This window comes from Monodon monoceros, unplaced genomic scaffold, assembly GCF_005190385.1.
Source record: "Monodon monoceros isolate NGI ecotype Baffin Bay Population unplaced genomic scaffold, NGI_Narwhal_1 Super_Scaffold_18, whole genome shotgun sequence".
NCBI classification, from domain to species: Eukaryota; Metazoa; Chordata; class Mammalia; order Artiodactyla; family Monodontidae; genus Monodon; species Monodon monoceros.
The window spans coordinates 105,858,190-105,877,525 of record NW_021703774.1 but is presented as its reverse complement, the minus strand read 5'-3'; the positions used below and the strand labels follow the sequence as shown (position 1 = coordinate 105,877,525).

General features: G+C 34.5%; 1 protein-coding gene across 7 annotated transcripts in view; it reads right to left on the bottom strand.

The window, feature by feature from the left end:
* The window catches only part of COL24A1 (collagen type XXIV alpha 1 chain), a 425,611-nt gene that overhangs the window by 241,640 nt on the left and 164,635 nt on the right, over window positions 1-19,336 (bottom strand). For all 7 annotated transcript variants that reach the window (XM_029227745.1, XM_029227744.1, XM_029227743.1 and 4 more), the window contains one exon: window positions 345-398. In XM_029227745.1, coding sequence (XP_029083578.1) covers window positions 345-398 — 54 coding nt within the window. The remainder of the gene's footprint in view (window positions 1-344; window positions 399-19,336) is intronic.

Below are 19,336 nucleotides of genomic sequence, written 5' to 3'. Positions count from 1 at the left end.
TTTCAGTTATTTACGTGCTTTGCAAATATTGTCACCCTAATCTAAGTCTAGACCAAACCAGGAAAATCATTTTCAATGACCTGAACCCAAGAGGCTGTATAAACATACTCCTACTAAACAAATGATACCAAAAGAACAACCAGACACGCAAACTACTTCCTGATTATCTCAAAACAAGCTGTACAAGGTTTTTTAAATGCACCGAGTCAGCTCAAAAATATCCAGAAATGTTCTGATATTTCTAAAATATTTTTTTACCCATTCATTGAGATTTGACATTAGAAAACTACAGATACCATACTTTTTTCTTCTTCTGTTTTTCTTTTTCTTTTTTTTTTCCTTACCTTTGATCCTTCAGGGCCATTTTGTCCAGGAATCCCAATATCTCCAGGAAAACCCTAGGGAACATAAAAATATAGAGAGTTTATTCCATAGCAAATTACTTTAAATCTATTAAGCATATAGAAATTCCCTTTGCCTTTCTTTGATGTCCAATAAAAATGATTTATTCTCCTCAAAACTTCAATATTAAAGATTAATCGTTAGGCAGTTGTCTGACATTGGAATACAAAACTTACTAAGTATACTAAAACAGAGCTTACTTCATCAGTTATTCATGAACAATCCTCAGACCCAAAGAAAATTCTCTAATCATTCACAACTTGAAAAAAAGGCAAAAAAAAAAAAGTAACAGGTCTTTTCAGTGTCATATGGGACACAGAGCCACCCAAGGATTAGGGAAATGTACTTTGTTAGACTCACTGTTTACTAACTATATGCTAATTCTTCTGTTTGGTGAAAAAAACAATAACCCCAAAGGTTATATAGCTTAACATACAGGATACTAATCAGTTTTGTATCGAACTCAACTATCTTATTCTAACATTCCCATATTCAATTGTCTGTAAATAGCTCAATGTTCTTTGAATTTGTATTAACATCTTACTGGTTCCATCATTAATTAACAAATTGAATAAAATCTTTGACCCATGTTTACTTCATATTTGCCTGAAAATCATAATTTTACCTTTTCAGAAATTATACTTTAGCAGGCTAAAACAGTTTTCTCAAGAAATAGAAATGGACCAAAGTGTCAGAAAAATCTGTGCTGAGAAAAGGCCAACAGTGTTGCTCCAAAATGGTTAGCTCGATATTCTTACTGAAATAATACATTAGAATGAACTTCATCATGATCAGTTTCAATATTGATAATAAGCTAATAATTATAGTTTTCCTTGTATTTTGTCACAGATAAGCTGTTTCAGTGTTTCCTTCTGACATGGACAAAGGAATAAAAAGTAGGATAAGTACAAGAATCATATCTTTAAAAGTAAAGAAGGCTGCAATTAAGTATGAATGTCAGCTAGAAAAGACAGTTCATTGGAGGGGTAAATATTATGGTAATTAAAATGCCAACAAGTAAGATGGAACAGCAAGGTTGATTCTGGAAAACTCATCTTGGAAAAAAAGAAAAAATCAACAGTAAGTGATACCAACTTATCCAGTCTGGATTAGGACAGAAATGACTCCAATTTAACACTTGGATTCTGTGGAGAAAAATATTACTTGTGGTCGTTTCTGTCAAGAGAAAAGGCAGTGGTAACAGAAAGACTGGACACAGGATCAGATTTCTGGAAGTTTTGGAACACAATATGTTTAATACAGACATGCTGATGGCTTTTCTAACTAAAGGAAATCACGTTCATCTATACTTTCTCTGCCTTGAGTAATTTTCCCTTATCTTTCTTTACCTGGAACACTTAAGTTTTAAATAGGAGATTAAATAATATATCACTTGCAAATCTTTCTTTGACCTCCAATACCCTGAGTTAGGCCCCTTCTAAGACTCACACCATCCTAGGGTCCTACAAGTTTACTTGATAGTGTTTTGGCTTGTATTGTTTTCCTCATCAGATTGTAAATTCCCTGAGGGCAGCTTTATCTCTTATTAACCACCATATTCCCAGAAACTAGTACAACACCTGGCACATAGTAAATGCTAAAAAAATTGATTTTTTTTGCTCTTGAATAATGATTTGTTTCTTTTGACAATAAAAAGGGACTACATGGCTGGTGGCTACTTTTGGCCCCTCAATACCAGTTTACAACCACTGGTTCACAGCATGCTCATAGATAAATTCATAATTCCTGTCCATTCTCCAGCTGAGCCTGGAACACCTTGTTATACTAGAAACCAAGCTGTAAAAGGTATCAAACCTGGAGTCACGTTAAAAGAACTCTGGGAGCTTGAAGAGGATCTCACCAGCCAGAAATGGGACAATATGAACTTCAGTAAGGACAAAAATTGCAATGGATTGCAACAGGTCAAATATGATTCAATTCAGAAGTTCAAAATGATACAAAAAAAAATTATTCACATTTAGCAGATGAAAGAAAGCCAACTCATTATTTCCAAAACTGGTAAACAAAGGTGAAGAATCAAGCATTTATTCTACCTTTTCTATACATACAATAACACAACTAACCAAATAGTAGATTAGGGGATGTATTCCAGCCAATAAATGAAAAAGAAGTGAAAGAACAAGAATATCTCCATTTTGCAATCCCCTAAATGATCTAATGTATGTAGGGAGTTGAGGAATCACAACTATTAACTAACATCACAGAATGATGATAGATATTTTGTGCTTCCTAATGAAAGAATACAATATCACCCATAGTCTTGCCAAAAACAAACAAGCAAAACTGACCTTGGCTAGGCCTCTATATGTGGCTACGAATTTGCAGGAAATACAGAGGGAGAAACATGCTTAACTACACCATGAGACTATAATCAGCAAAATACAGGCTGTGGGAATCTCTACAGGTTAAATGGCTCGGGATCTTCAACAATTAAATTATAAAGTGGGGAAAAGGCAATGGAAGGAGAACTTGTAGACTGAAAGACACAAGAGTAAAACAAACAAGACTAAACTACAGTTTTAAAAGATGTACACCCGAGTGATAAACCATGAAAGAAAAAAGGGGAACTGCTTACTTACTGCAGGAGAGATAGGCTTGTGGCTGGGTTGGGATCCATAAAAGTTTCTGGGGATAACTGGCAGTTCTATTCCTGACCTGTGTGGTAGTTACAAGAGTGTTTGTCTTATAACTGTTTGTGATATACATTTGTTTTATATAGTTTTTAGTGTCTGTGCTTTACTTTCAATAAACAGTAAGAAAAACGTTATGAGGTGGCTTCTGGATAAATATGAACTATTGAGTATATATGCATGAATATCTGCTCCTTCTTAATCATTAAAATTATAGTAAAGGAATATTTAAAAGACAAAAAGTACCAAAGACCAGGGAATAAGAGACAAAAGATGTCAGCAAACCTGTTCTTATATTATAGCCATGTAAGTTGAATATTTTAAAATTAAAACTTCATTTAAAAGTTCAGAAGCACATCAGTATAGTTATTAAAAGGAGGAAAAAACTCTCCTCAAATAGGATACCTTTGAAACTTGGCCAGAGAATATATTTTTTTAAATAAACTGTTTTTTTAAAATTGGGGTATAGTTGCTTTACAATGTTGTGTTAGTTTCTGCTTCACAACGAAGTGCATCAGCTACATGTATACATATATCCCCTCCCTCTTGGACCTCCCTCCCAACCCCCACCCACAATCCCACCCCTCGAGGTCACCACAGAGCACCAAGCTGAGCTCCCTGCATTATACAGCAGGTTCCCACTAGCTATCCGTTTTACACATGGCAGTGGACCTAGAGTCTGTCATAAAATGTGAAGTAAGTCAGAAAAACAAATATCGTATATTAACACAGATATGTGGAATTTAGAAAAATGGTACAGATGAACCTATTTGCAGGGCAGGAATAGAGACCCAGATGTAGAGAACGGACATGTGGACACAGTGTGGGGTGGGATGAATTGGGAGACTGGGATTGATGTATGTGCACTGCCATGCATAAAACAGAGAGCTAATGGGAATATTTTTATTATTTAAAAAATTCCAGGGCTTCCCTGGTGGCGCAGTGGTTGAGAATCTGCCTGATAATGCAGGGGACACGGTTTCGAACCCTGGTCTGGGAAGATCCCACATGACGCGGAGCAACTAGGCCTGTGAGCCACAACTACTGAGCCTGCGCGTCTGGAGCCTGTGCTCCGCAACAAGAGAGGCCACGAGAGTGAGAGGCCCTCGCACCACGATGAAGAGTGGCCCCCGCTTGCCACAACTAGAGAAAGCCCTCGCACAGAAATGAAGACCCAACACAGCCATAAATTAATAAATAAATAAATAAATAAATAAGAAAGCCAAGCATTTGAAGCCCTTAAAAAAAAAATTCCGTACCTGGTTTACCACCAAGTAAAGATCTTACCTTTTAAATAATAAATTTAAAATATAAAAATCAGAGTTAACTGGGTCAACTGAATTTTAATGATAACCTATGTCTACAAAATAAAGTTTTTTTTAATTCATTGTTGAAAATGTAAATCAAATGACAGGACGTGGCCATCCTTGCCAAGTAGCAAAATTTCAAAGAGCTCAGAGATTGAAAGATTTAAAAATACACCATTCAGAGTCTATAACTTTCATTAGAAAACTACATTGGCATGAAACTATGCAGAAAAAAAATTAAAAACAAAAATCTGATAAAATGCTTTATTTTTTTTCATCTAAAATACTTTAGTAAACACTGAAAAGTCAAAATGGTTTCTCCCACAATGTGCTTCACTATCTAAGTTGTCACATCACAATTGAAAATATAACACCTTAGTGAGGAAAAGGATGAGCAGTCTGACTTGCGGTGCTTGTTTTAAAAATTGAGATATAATTGACATAAAGCATATTAGTTCCAGGTGTAAAACACCTGTATATAAATATAGAGAGAAAGAAATGATCACCACAGTAAATCTAGTTAACATCCATCACCATGCTTAGTTGTAATTTTGTGTGTGTGTGATGATAACTTTTAAGATCTGCTCTCTTAGAAACTTTCAAATGTACAATACAGTGTTATTAACTATGTTACCATACTCTGCATTACCTCCCCATGAATTATTTGTAACTGGAAGTCTGCACCCTTTTACCCACTTCACCCACCTTCCCCACCTGACCCCTGCCTCCTGCAACCACCAATCTGTTCTCTGTATCTATGAGGATTTTTTGTGTTTGTTTTAGTTTAGATTCTACATTAAAGTGAGATCATGTAGCATTTGTCTTTCTCTGTATGACTTATTTCACTTAGCATAATACCTTCATGGTGCATCCAGGTTATTACAAATAATTTAAGGCTGAATAATACTTAATCAGATTTTTTTTTGCTATTGAGTTATATGAGTTCTTTATATATTCTGTATATTAACCCCTTATCAGATATTTAATTTGCAAATATTTTCTCCCATTTGATAGTCTGATTTTTCACTTTGTTGATGGTTTCTTTTGCTGTGCAGGACCTTTTTAGTTTGATGTAGTCCTACTTGTTTATTTTAGCTTTTGTTGCCTGTGTTTTTGTGTCAAATCCAAAAAAATCATCATCAAGACCGATGTCAAGCAGCTTTCTGCCTATGTTGTCTTCTATGAGTTTTATGGTTTCAGGTATTACGTTCAAGTTTTTAATCCATTTTATTTTTTGTGTATAGTGTAATATAGGGGGTCAAGTTTCATATTTTTGCATGTGGCTGTCCAATATTCCCAAACCATTATTGAAGAGACTTGACTTTTCCATCACTGTATATTCTTGGCTCCTCTGTCATAGATCAACTGACCACATGTGGATGGATTTATTTCTGGTCATTTTTTCCCTTCTCTTCTGTTCCAGTAATCTATGTGTCTGTTTTTATGGCAATATCATACTGTTTTGATTACTATAGCTTTGTAATATAGTTTGAAACTAGGAAGTGTGATGCCTCCAGCTTTGTTCTTCTTTCTCAAGGTTGCTTCAGCTATTTGGGGTCTTTTGTGGTTCCATATGAATTTTAGGATCCTTTGTTCCATTTTTGTGAAAAATGCCATTGGAGTTGTGGTAGGGATTGCACTGAATCTGTAGGTTGCTTTGGGTAGTATGGACATTTTAACAATATTAATTCTTCTAATCCACGAACATGGAATATCTTTCCATTAATTTGTGTCTCCTTCAATTTCTTTCATCAATGTCTTACAGTTCTCAACATACAGGTTTTTCACCCCCTTGGTTAAATTTATTCCTAGGGGTTTTTTTTGTTTGTTTGTTTGTTTTGATGCAATTATAAATGGGGTTGTTTTCTTAAGTTCTCTGATAGTTCATTATTAGTGTATAGAAACAACTGATATTTTTTGTATATTGATTTTGTATCTTGCATGTGGTGCCTTCTTAATAGAAATAGTTTAATCACCAATTTTTATTAAGAAGCAGGAAACTCAAGTAGCTTTAAAAATAATAAAAATGTGTCTTCTGTTTTTGGACTGCTAACGTTTGTTTACTGCACTGAAAAGAGTGATTCAGTATCCTTTCCAGTAAAAACATTTTATTATTCTCTAATCACTAAAGGCTGAGTCTAGTTCACATGCATTTTTAAAGCAAAACCTGGGAACCAAAGCACTAGCAGATTCCATTAGTTTCCTAAGAAATCATAAAATTAAAATATTGTCATTCTTATTCTGGCAGCTGTCAGAAGTCTGGAAGCTAGAGGCTCCTAACAGAATAAATATGTGATGCTCTATGGTATACATTAAGCACATTAGTAATTCTTTAATAAGAGTGGTAAGTCTGTTTTATTTTGAAATATATAGTCCTTTCAGTTAAAAAAAATAGTTAAAAATGGTAAACTGATAAATAATCCACAAATAAATAAATCCAATGAATAAACTAATTATGGTATATTGGTAAGATGAAACAACCTGGATGTGGCAACCCTGGATGAATCTCAAATACATTATGCTAAGTAAAAGAAGCCAGACCAAAAAAGAGTATATACTATATGAGTTCATTTACATAAAACTTTAGAAAAATGCAAATTAATCTAAAGTGACAAAAAGCAGATCAGTGGTAATCTGGGAAGGGTGGGGGCAGAAAAACAAAATGAGGGATTACAAAAAATGAACAAGTGTTGAGTTTGACAAATACCTTTTATATCTTGATCTTGGTGATGGTTTCACAGGTTATACGTACATGAAAAATTATGAAATTATACAATTTAAAATATACAGCTTATTATATTATAATATACCTCAATTATACCTGTACAAAACTATACAAAAATAAGTTAATTGGTATTGGGTGTTTTAGATAATCATTTGTTTTTTGGTAGGTAACAGTTTGTAATGATTTGAAGACCATTAGAGAGAAAGTAGAATTTATTCATTGAACTTGGCCCCAGATGAAATCAGTAAAGTTCAGAATTTGTATTATTTTGGAGGTAATAACACGTTCAATTATAATAGGTTAAAAGTAAAGTACATATTTGGGGAAATTTAAATTTTTCTGATATTTTATAATATAGCTTTAAATACTCTTATTATAGATAAGAGTGACATTTAGGTCATTTAACTATCATGAAAAATTTCAAGTTTTTTCATTGATTTTTATATACACTACGCATTAAATACACAAGAACACAATATGATTTGACTTAAATTTATCTTCTGAGTAGTTTATAAGTCTGAACAAAGTAGAGATGAATATATTCCTTTGAAAATAGTCATATTGAGAAAAGATAAAATTAAGAAACCATTTAAGATAGGGCAACATAAAAATTATGAATTCCTAAAGGGCAAAGTTACGCAAAGCCTTGTCTGGTGCTGGGCATACAGTACATTCAAAGTACATTCAACAAAAATTTGATGGCCTGAATTGATGAACAAATTAAAAACAAATTCTATTTGAATAATTATATTTTCAATTACGCAAATTCAAAAGTTACCCTTTGTCTGAAAAAGCAAACAACTCCACCCCAACAAAAAATAACCAACTAGTATAGCTTCTATAGATAGGATTGAAATTTTTCATATGCAAACAAGAATGAATGCATCCAGAGGGAGAGAGGTTCTGTAAGGAGAGAATTTAGTTTGAGACATGGATCCAAAAAACAATCATAAGATTTTGTTCTTTAGCATTTGTGGAAGTACATGCCATGTCGGGAATATACTGAGTCCAAGTAGGAAAGTAATAAAAGAAGATTTAAATGACCTTTTCTGAGTGAGAATAATCTATCCAAAAGTTAATGCCAAAAAAATATCTGAAAGGACTAAAATAATAAATTCACTTTCCCGGTAAACTATAGAAACTAAACTTGAGCACAGGGCAGTGTGCAACTGCAAATTAAGGAACTGTTCTGTCTTCTGAAAAAACCACAAATAGAAAATATGAGCTTCTGGAAAAATAAATGCAGAATAAAGAATTCATCTAAGTATCTGGCTCACTTTCATTTTCTTTTGCTGTTTTAGGTCTAAAAAGCCATCAAAACCAGAGTTTTTTCATTATGATACTGTTAAAAATCTTTGCAAATGATTATTGCTATTTATATATTTCCCCTTTTGTAATTCTATATATTTAAGCAATAAATATAGCACAGCTGAACTCTAAATTCCATTTATATGTAACATTCTAAAAGCTCAGAGAAAATCCACAAAGACAATAAAATCCTTTATGACATAGCATACACTCTCTCTTCTAAATAAAACTTTGCTTAAATAGTATTCACAGTATATGTGAAGTCACTCAAAAAAACCTACAAAGTCAATTGCAAAGGCTACTTTCATTCTACTGAAATCTACAGAAAACTATTACTAAACTTATAATTTTAAAATAATTTATTTCGACCATTATTTGATACTTAAGTTTGGATAACCTATAGTAACAAAAAGCAGATCAGTAGTAGACTGAGGAAAGGAGGAACATGAAGGACAGAAAGGAAAGGTTACAAAGGTAAACAAAGAAATTTTGGGGTTTGATGGATGAGTTCACTATTTTGATTTCAGTGATTGTTTCACAAGTTAAACATATGTCTAAAAATTATCAAATTGTACAATTTAAATATAGGTAGTTTTGTTATATGTAAATTATACTTCAATAAAACTGTAAAGCAAAAAGGTAGTTGGCATTGGATGTTTTAGATAACCACTTGCTTTTTGGTAGACGATAGCTTGCAACCACGTAAACAACCTTAGAAAACCTGTCCCCAGATAAAAATCAGTGAAACTCATATTTCAAAATGTTTTGGAGATAATAACATGACTGTGATTTGATACTTACCTTTAGATAAATATCATTTTAGGTACTCATTGTCTATATACATGACTCATTTAGAATTCTTATGAGCATCTTTAAGAATATATAGTCATTCCTTCAACACGTAGTTGCCATGTGTCAGGCATTGTTCTTGGTACTGAACATATACTAGAGAATGAAGATATTCTCTTATTTCATAGAATGTATGATATATTCCAGAGACTCTTTACCTCAGATTCTCATTTCAGTGTGTGTAAATTTGTGGCAGGGAGTGGGAATTTGGGTGATTTAAAAAGCTGATTTATATTGTTATGAGGAACTGTCATGTATCCATTGCCTACGTTTGGTTTAAATACACAACTATGGGCCTGGGCCACTCTTATGTTGTTTCTCATTCTCTCGTTTTCCAAATGGAATGAATAGTGTGGCTATTTTGTTTTCTTTCTAAAATCATATACTGATTAGTTGAGATGTAGACCTGTATCTGGGTCTCACTGAGAATGCTCCTTACCCAAAGAGCCTGGCCTTGGAGCTGTAACCAATAACTGACCAATACATTGGGTTATCTTTCTTTGGAGAAGGGAGAGTGTATTTTCAGCTGTGTGGGTAGCCACATGCACTATGTTACCAAAGGCATTTTAAAACCTGTGTAAGTGGGAAGAAGGGTATATACAGATATTGGGCACCAAAAATGTGAAATGTAGACGGCATTTCTTTTTATCTGCTCACCATCTGTTTGGGGAACTACTCTCTTCCCCAGTTTGCAGTGTATGTGCTTCTGGTCCCCATCCCAGTTTTTAGGGGTATAGGATCACCTATACCCCTAGGTGATCCAAATCCTGCCAATTACAGTATTCCTGTTTCATGGCTGTTGTGATTGACTTAAAGATGACCGTGTAATCCCAGTCAGATTGTCTGGAGCCTACCTTAGAATTTCTGCTGGAGCTACAGAGAAAGAAGAGTGCTTTCTTTTTGCTAAGATTGCTAACTCTTAGAGCAATATAAGCCTAGAGTTGCCAAGAGCCACCTGTTCCACAATGTTTGTAAATGAAGCCAACAGAGATAAGGCTAGAAGATGAGAGTAATTTGATTATATTCATCCAGCTCCTGTATCTAGCCAAACCTCTAGGCACATGCACTGCTGGACTTCCTGACTACATTAGCCAGTCCTGATTTTTTGGCTGAAAACTGTTTGAATTAGGTTTCTGTCATTTTTAATGGAAACAGACTTGACTAAAACACTGAACTGTCTGCAGTTTTCTAAATACACCCAGCTTCCTCATATATCTGTTCTGGAATGCCCTTGCCCTCTGCTTGCATTTGGTAAGTCCCCACTACGTCTTCATCTTTGGTCAAGCAACCATGCTTCTCAGAAGTCTTTCTTAACTCCCTCCACCCCTGAGGTTCCTTCATCATACAATTTGTTACTAACTCAAATGTAACATGATCTGTGAAGCCTTTCATAGTTCCTCTTAGTCAAAATCAGTAGCTGTTCCTTTATATTCCTACAGAACTCTGTTAACATGGCTGTTTAGTACTTATTGCACTATATTATAATTATGGACGTGTTTATTCCAATATAATGTGAGCTCATGGAGGAAAATGAATGTATCTTACTCATCTTTATACCTCCAACATTTACCTTAACATGTTGCTGGAGACAATTCTCCATAGTCTCTTGAATTTCTGCACATTATGTAAATGAGGTACTTACCATTTCTCATACCAGTCTCTTTTCAGGGAATTTTGTATAGTAAACATAGAGATAGTGTCTCCCCCTATAGCAAAAGTCAGGAACACTTACTGTCCATATAATAATGTCTTTTTCTGGAACCCATTATTTTTTATAGCTGTCCATTATAAAAGATTCAGCTTCCCTAAGCTCCAAGTTCTTCTTATAAAATGCAACCCACTGTATATGCAAAGGTCATCCCGGTCTCTTCATATCACCCTCTGGAAACTGAAGCTCAGTGAGTCAGTGCAGAAATGTTGATACTCCAGAAACTACTATTGCTGAGAGTAATAAACTATCATTTGTCTCTATCCCAGGAATCTTGTGTCTTCTACCAGAATCTTTGAAACTGTCAGGCTAACTTGTTGGCTTGCAAACAGGATAAAATCTCAGATCCTTCACAGTCCCTGACGGTTCAGGTCATGAGGACGGGATACTGATGGAGACATAGCTTTCTGTAAGAGGAAGTATGAGGGCTTCACCAGATGATAACAGGATATGAGGAGAGTTAATGGGAATTGGCAGTGAATTTGACCAAACTGTGCAGTCAACCAGGCAATAAATCGTCCCGCACTTTATTGCCTGCTAAAAGGAGGAACTGGGAAAGATGGCTGTAGACCAAGTACTGGGAACAGGAAGCATCTTCAAAGACAGTTGCCCTAGTTGTTGCTAACTCTCCTCTGGATGGAAAGATTTCCTCCTAAATCTGGTGAACAGCTTCAGGTCTACCTCATTGTAACAAAAGTACTAAGTACTATTATTAACAGTAACTAATAGTACTAAGATTCATCCTAGGTTGGCAGAAGATTCCATCCCCTTTCAGACAACAGTTATAGAGACTGCCACTTATACTGAGTATGAAAGGATAGAAATTTGTGACTGTTATGGACAGAAACCAGGCAAATCAATAAAACTTTGGCTGGTTTACTTGGGAGATGAAGGGGAAGATTCCATATTTTTTTCCACAATACGACTGTGGTATTAGGCCTGACTACCTAGCTACTGAATACTGTGCCTCTGATATAGCTTAGAATCAAAGGCCTTATGCAATTTGGCACCAATCTACTTTTATAACCTTATCTGTCACTCTAAACCAACACAAGAAATCTGCATCAGCTAGCCAGTTTTATTCACTGTCTGTAAATCCACCAAGCATATTACCTAGATGTCTAGCTCTGCTCATGTGATTTACCCTGCATGGATTGCTTCCCCCTTTTCCTGCCCTTTATTCATCAACAGTCTAATTCAAGATCCATCTTTTCCAAGACCCTTTCCCTAATCCTTTTATCTTATGTTAACTCTCTGTACTAACACTGAACTATAATAACTATTTATTTAATTCTCACATGATGCTGTTACCATTATTAACAGTATATGCATATATCTTGTCTTTCTCAAGCAGGCTGTAAATTTCCCCCAATTATGGATAACACATTCTTTTTGTATATATCCCACAGTGTTCACTAGGCACAGCCTTGCACACTGTAGGAACTCAAGAAACAATTTTTTATTGACTGATTTAATCACATGTTTTCTTTCAGCACTACTTTTTGAGTAACAACTAAAAACACCAAATTACTCAACCAAACTCAGTTGATAAAAGATACCAAAGATGTAACTGGTTTAAGTGAAGGGAATCCATTAGCACTAAGAGCTACTCAACTAATGTAGCTGGCCACAGGCAGCCTCATTCCAGTTAAGTTCACTTAAGTGCTAAAATGGACATTTAGAAGCACGCCTTCACTAATGAGCAGACTCTCCAAATAAACTTTGGTCTTTGTCTCTAATGAAGACCACCACGGTGGAAAAAGAGGACCTACTGCTTGGCCACTTCTGGTATCTCTGTGATTAGTGGTCTCAGCTCATTTTTACAGTAAACAACTGGTCCCATTTACCAAGAACATCATCCAAAATTCAACTATTTGGCAATCTCTGTAGCCCAGGGAGGTTAACGGCTGAATCAACAAACATTGTAACTATCCTGCTACCACATTTGAAGGTGGTTTGCTGCCAGAACTGGGAGGAAGCATGTGATTAGTGCTAAAATTGATACTACCATGCTTAAAGGAATAGAAAAGAGTCCTGTACAGCATTCTCCATATGTTTTTCTTAAAAACAAAGAACGATTATGGAAAAATTTTTAATCTTATGTTTTAAAGTACATAATGTTTTACCTTGAGACACCTCTAATATTTACAGTTCTGTGAAGAGCTAAATGCACAGGTATATTTACTTCTTTGTTACAGCAATTTAATAATTCACCTAGAATAAGCAAGAAAATAACTTTGAAGTGACATTTGTTCAGATGGCCTTTAATGATGAACAATTCTCTTCAATGCTAATGGCAAACAACTTAGCATTTACAACAAAAACTTCAGAGTGCTTTGCTTTTACTAACTCTTATGAAGATTTGAATTTCCAAACTAGAAAGCACTAGCAAGAAATATTGGCCAGTCTTGTCCTGTCTTATTGGTAGTGTAGGTGACCACTTGTATGATATGATTAATTTGAGGGGTATCAAAGTTTCTAATCAACCACAAATTTTTCCCTGCTCACTAAAAGATACTCAAGACTCACTGCATTACTTTCAGGTTTCTGTTTAGTGTTGAAATGTAAATATCCTTGAGAGGGAATTATATTGCAGTTAGCTGTTAACCAGTTACTGATGGGAGTGAAATATATTTATCAGGTCTTTCTCTAAAAACAGGCTTTGATAAGAAGGGTAAATTATGGAAAGAAAAAGAGACACTGGTTGTTTGAAATAGACAAGAACTCATACCCAACAGGGAGAGAATATAGAAAGGAAAGACCAGAGACCTCAGGAAAGAAATTCTTTGGCTGTTTTATAATTTTCTCTGAGAACTACACTGATTCTAGACTATTAAAGAATGACCTGATTTTTTACTTTTAATTTTATCAAACCTAATTAATCTTGATGTCTGGGAAAAAGACAGACAGTGGAGGCTTTGACATAGTCTGAATTTAGTATTAATTTCTTGAATATAAGCTCCTTAAAGTCAGGACTTAATCTAACTCACCACCGTTTTGTGTTTTTGGTGATTAACATAAAATAGGTATCTCTAAAAGACCTCCTGAAAATGAATAATTAGAACTGGATTTTCTATAAAGGAGCCAAAAAGGCAGGGATACTCCTATCGTTTGGTGGACCTTTGGTTCTAAGGATCAGCCAATCACTCACAATTACATGACGGCCAATCACATTGTGTGTGGAGAGCATATCAGAGATTAGTGCCACCATTTAAGATCTAAAATATGTACGGGTGGCAGTCTCTATCATAGCACTGTTTAATTTGTCAGACTGGCCAATACAGAAATCAGTTTTATTCTGGAGATAACTGTAGACTACCACAGCCCCAAATGCAGCTGCTGTGTCAGGTGTAGTATTATCACCAAAGCAGATGACTAAGGCCTTCCCTTACATGGTGTGTAGTCACTGATTTGGCAAATGCATCCTTTTAATTTATGTTTTAAAAAAGAGACTTAAAAAATTTACATTCATGTGGGCCCCTTTCAATCTGGCAGTGTCAGCAGTTCATCTTTACAGAGTTAGATACATATTTTAGTTTAAAGTGTGCCTTTCCTCTCTTTAGAGGTTTAACTAGCACCACTATCTAGGGAATTACAGAATGCCTGATCCACAGGCATGGAACCTCATAAAGCGTAGTATCCCTACATTGAAGGAGGTATAAGAGTGAGCCCATCATATGATCCACTGGTCTTAATCCACCTTGCACCATCTAGAGGTAGCCAGTCTCACAGAACACTGGAACTGCCTTCTAAAGATATAACTGAAGAACCAGCTCAGAGGAAACAATATGAAAGGATGGAGTACCACCCTTTGGGATACAGTGTATTTATTAAATCAGAGACCTCCATATGATGCTTTGTTCCTAATAGGAAGGATATATGAGTCCCAAACCAAGAAGTAGAAGCAGGTGTGGTCCTATCTGCTATCACTTCCAATAACAGTACATTTTGTGCGTTCTGTCTCCACAACCTTGGACTCTTCAGGGTTGGAGATCCTGATACCCAAAGGGGCTCTCTCTTGACAGGAGGCACATCAAAGGTCCTAAAAAACTAAAAGTTACAGCTGCTACCAGGACACTTTAGACTTTTTATGACAAGATATGAGCAAACAAAAAGAGGAGTCACCAAACTGGCATGGTTAACTGACTCTGAAAAACAAACGGAAGAAAGACTGCTTTATACAAAAAAGGCAGGAAGGAATACACATGAAACACAGGTGATACAATCAACGCATCTTGGAACTGCCCTACAGTCTTGAAGGTTTAGGTTATACTACCAGATAAGTCACCAAGACCTACTGAGGAGGCAGCTGAGGGTGAGGGGAATTTAAAATGGATAGTGAAGGAGGGAGAAATAAGTACCATTTGTGGCCCCAAAGCAGCTGGGTAGACAACAGCCACAGTCCATCCCATTAAAACAGATCAATCAGACCAAAAATAAGTGAAGATACAGCCAAAAAGTAAAGAACATAATCAATAAGGAAGAGCAAGTCACTATATACTGAACTTCACATCTGATAATAAAAATATACCTTTTTGTCAAGTTCATATTGAACAGTCACAAAAAGGGATCATATATTAGGTCACAAAGAAAAAATCAGACTGCTAGGTTCCATAAAACAGAACAGTTTATGATAACAGTGTAATGAAACAAGGAATTATTAACAAAATCAAAACCAACAGGCTCTCCCACTTGGAAATTTTAAAAAGCCTTCTTAAATAACTCTTGGGTTAAGAGGGAGATACAAGCTGAAATTACAAAATATCTAAAAAATAATGGTAATAAAAATACTCAATACCAGAATACATGGGATACATTTAAAGCAATGATCAGAGGGAAAGGCATGGCCCTTAATAGTTTTAGGAATAAAAATAAAAGAATAAATTAAATTCCCAACTCAAAAAGAAAAAGAACAACATAAACCAAAAGATTCTCAAGAAAATAATGGAGACACAAAGAGAAACTAATTATGTAAAGAAAAGAAAAAGAGAAGACAATAAATAAAAATTTCAGGGTTTTTTTGAGAAAAAAATTAACATACTAGACAAACTGAATCAAGCTGATTCAAGAGAAAAAATGAGAAAACACAAATATAAAAAATTTAACAAATTTTAAATAGCACACAAGAGAGAATTCTTAAAACAAAGTTTAAAAATTATGAGACTATTTTGCAGATTTATATGGAAGTAAATTTTAAAACCTAGGTGAAACAGCTAATTTCCTAAGAAAATAACAATTTAACAAAGCTAACCCCTTTAGAGATAAAAAGCTTAATTCTAAGCAGGCTAATTTTCACTGAAGCAACACAGAAAGGTACCAAGAAACTACTCCACAAAAAAGCATCAATTCCAGATGGTTTCACAGGAAAATTCCACCAAAGCCTCACAGGTAAGATAATCCCAGTATTCCATAAATTATTCCAGAGCACTAAAAACTAAGAAGACTTTCTATTTATTTTGATGAAACAAATATAACACTGATATCTAAACCTGACGAAGTACCAAAAAAAGAAAGAATATTACAGACCAATATCACTTAGAAATACTGATGCAGAAGTACTAATGAATATTAGTATAATTAGTATTACATTAGGAAAATAATGTGCCATGATAAAGCAGAATATTTTCAAGAATGCAATAGAAAAGTCATATAGAAATAGTCAATGTACAGAAATTATATAGAAATAGTTATTATATACAAAATAGTTAATAGAAAATCCATTACTATAATATACCAATAAATATATCTAAAAAGACATATATAATTATCTCTATACACATTGAAAATATAGCAAATATCTGACTATATATATTTGACAAACTATAAAAATGATTCCTGATTTAAAAAACTCAGGAAATAGGAATTGATGATATTTCTTAACATGATAAAATATGTGCATATTTTAATTTTAATTTAGCATTTACTTCATGAGAAATCATTATAGCATTTCCACTGAAATGAGGAACAAGACAAGGATGCACACTACTTCCAACTCTTCAGCATTGTACTAGAGGTATTGCAATGCCACTAGACAAGAGAACTGAATTAGAGGTATGGGAACTGATAAAAAAAGTTTGAAAATTACATGAGAGTACATCTAGAAAACTTTAGAAAATCAATGGTAATATAACTCAAAGACAATAAACCATTAAAGCAGCAGGATGTAAAATTAACATTCAGAAATCAATAATCTTCATATACATACAAAAACCTGTTAGAGAATACAATGGTAGAGAAAAATCCCATTTATAATAGCAACAAAAAAATAGGAACAAATTTAATGAGACATGTACAAAAACCTATATGAGGAAAACTTTAAAACATTCCTGAAAAATACAAAAGCAGATTTGAACAAATGAAAGACATCCATTGTTCTTTAAGAGGATGACTCAATATCATAAAAATGTCACTGCTCCCTAAATTAATTCATAGATGTAAGTCAAACCTAATAAAATATTTGCAAACCATATATCTAATAAAGGGTTAATATCCAAAATATATAAAGAACTCGTACAACTCAACATCAAAAAAATACAATCTGGTTAAAAATTGGGCAGGATCTGAATAGACATATTTCCGAAGAAGACATACAGATGGCCAACAGGTACATGAAAAGATGCTCAGCAACCCTAATCATCAGGGAAATGCAAATCGAAACCACAATGAGATGTCACCTTATACCTGTTAAAATAGCTATTATCAAAAAGACAAGAAATAGCAAGTGTTGGCAAGAATGTGGAAAAGGGAACAGTCGTGTGCACTGTCGGTGGTAATATAAATTGGTACAGCCACTAAGGAAAACAGTAAGAAGGTTCCCCCCAAAATTAAAAATAGAACTACCATATGATCCAGATATTCCAATTCTTGGTATTTATCCAAAGAAAATGAAAACACTAACTCTTTAAGATATATGCACCCCCATGTTCACTCAGCATTATTCACAATAGCCAAGGTATGGAAACAAATGTTCTTCGACAGATGAATGTATAAAGAAAATGTGAATATCATTATATCATATCTATATATATATCATATATATATCTCACAAATGTGATAAATACACACAAACACAGTGAAATATTATTCAATTATAAAAAGGAATGAAATCTTGTCATTTGCAACAACGTGAACGAATCCGGAGGGCATTAAGCTAAGTGAAATAAGCCAGACAGAGAAAGACTAATATTGTATGTTATTACTTATGTATGGAATCTAAAAAAAGTCAATTTTATAGAAACAGATAATAGAATGGTGGTTGCCAGGGGCTGTGGGGTGAGGAAATGGGGTGATGGAGGTCAAAGGATACAAATGTTCAGCTATAAGAAGAGTAAATTCTGAGGATCTAATGTACAGCATCATTACTATAGTTAAAAAATATATGTATTATATACTTGAAGGTTGCTAAGAGTACATCTTAAGCATTCTCACCACAAAAATTTATTGCACAGCAAAGGAAACCATAAACAAAACAAAAAGACAACCCTCAGAATGGGAGAAAATATTTGCAAATGAAGCAACTGAGAAGGGATTAATCTCCAAAATACACAAACAGCTCATGCAGCTCAATAACAAAAAAAAAACCCCAGCCCAATCAAAAAATGGATGGAAGATCTAAATAGACATTTCTCCAAAGAAGACATACAGATGGCCAAAAAGCATATGAAAAGATGCTCAATATAACTAGTTATTAGAGAAACGCAAATCAAAACTACAATGAGGTATCACCTCACACCAGTCAGAATGGCCATCATCAAAAAATCTATAAACAACAAATGCTGGAGAGGGTGTAGAGAAAAGGGAACCCTTCTACACTGTTGGCTGGAATGTAAATTGATACAACCACTATGGAGAACAGTATGGAGGTTCCTTAAAAAACTAAAAATAGAGCTACCGTATGATCCAGCAATCCCACTTCTGGGCACATACCTGGAGAAAACCATAATTCGAAAACATACATGCACCCCAATGTTCACTGCAGCACTATTTACAATAGCCAGGACATGGAAGCAACCTAAATGCCCATCCACATATGGATGAATGGATAAAGATGTGGTACAAATATACAATGGAATATTACTCAGTCATTAAAAAGAACAAAATAATGCCAGTTGAAGTGACAGGGATGGACCTAGAGACTGTCATACTGAGGGCAATAAGTCAGAGAAGGACAAATATCGTATGATATCGCTTATATGTGCAATCTAAAAAAAATGGTACAAATGAAATTATTTACAAGACAGAAATAGAGTCACAGGTGTAGAAAACAATCTTATGGTTACCTGGGGGAAAAGTGGGGAGGCATAAACTGGGAGATTGGGATTGACATATACACATTACTATATGTAAAACAGATAACTAATAAGGACCTACTGTATAGCACAGGGAA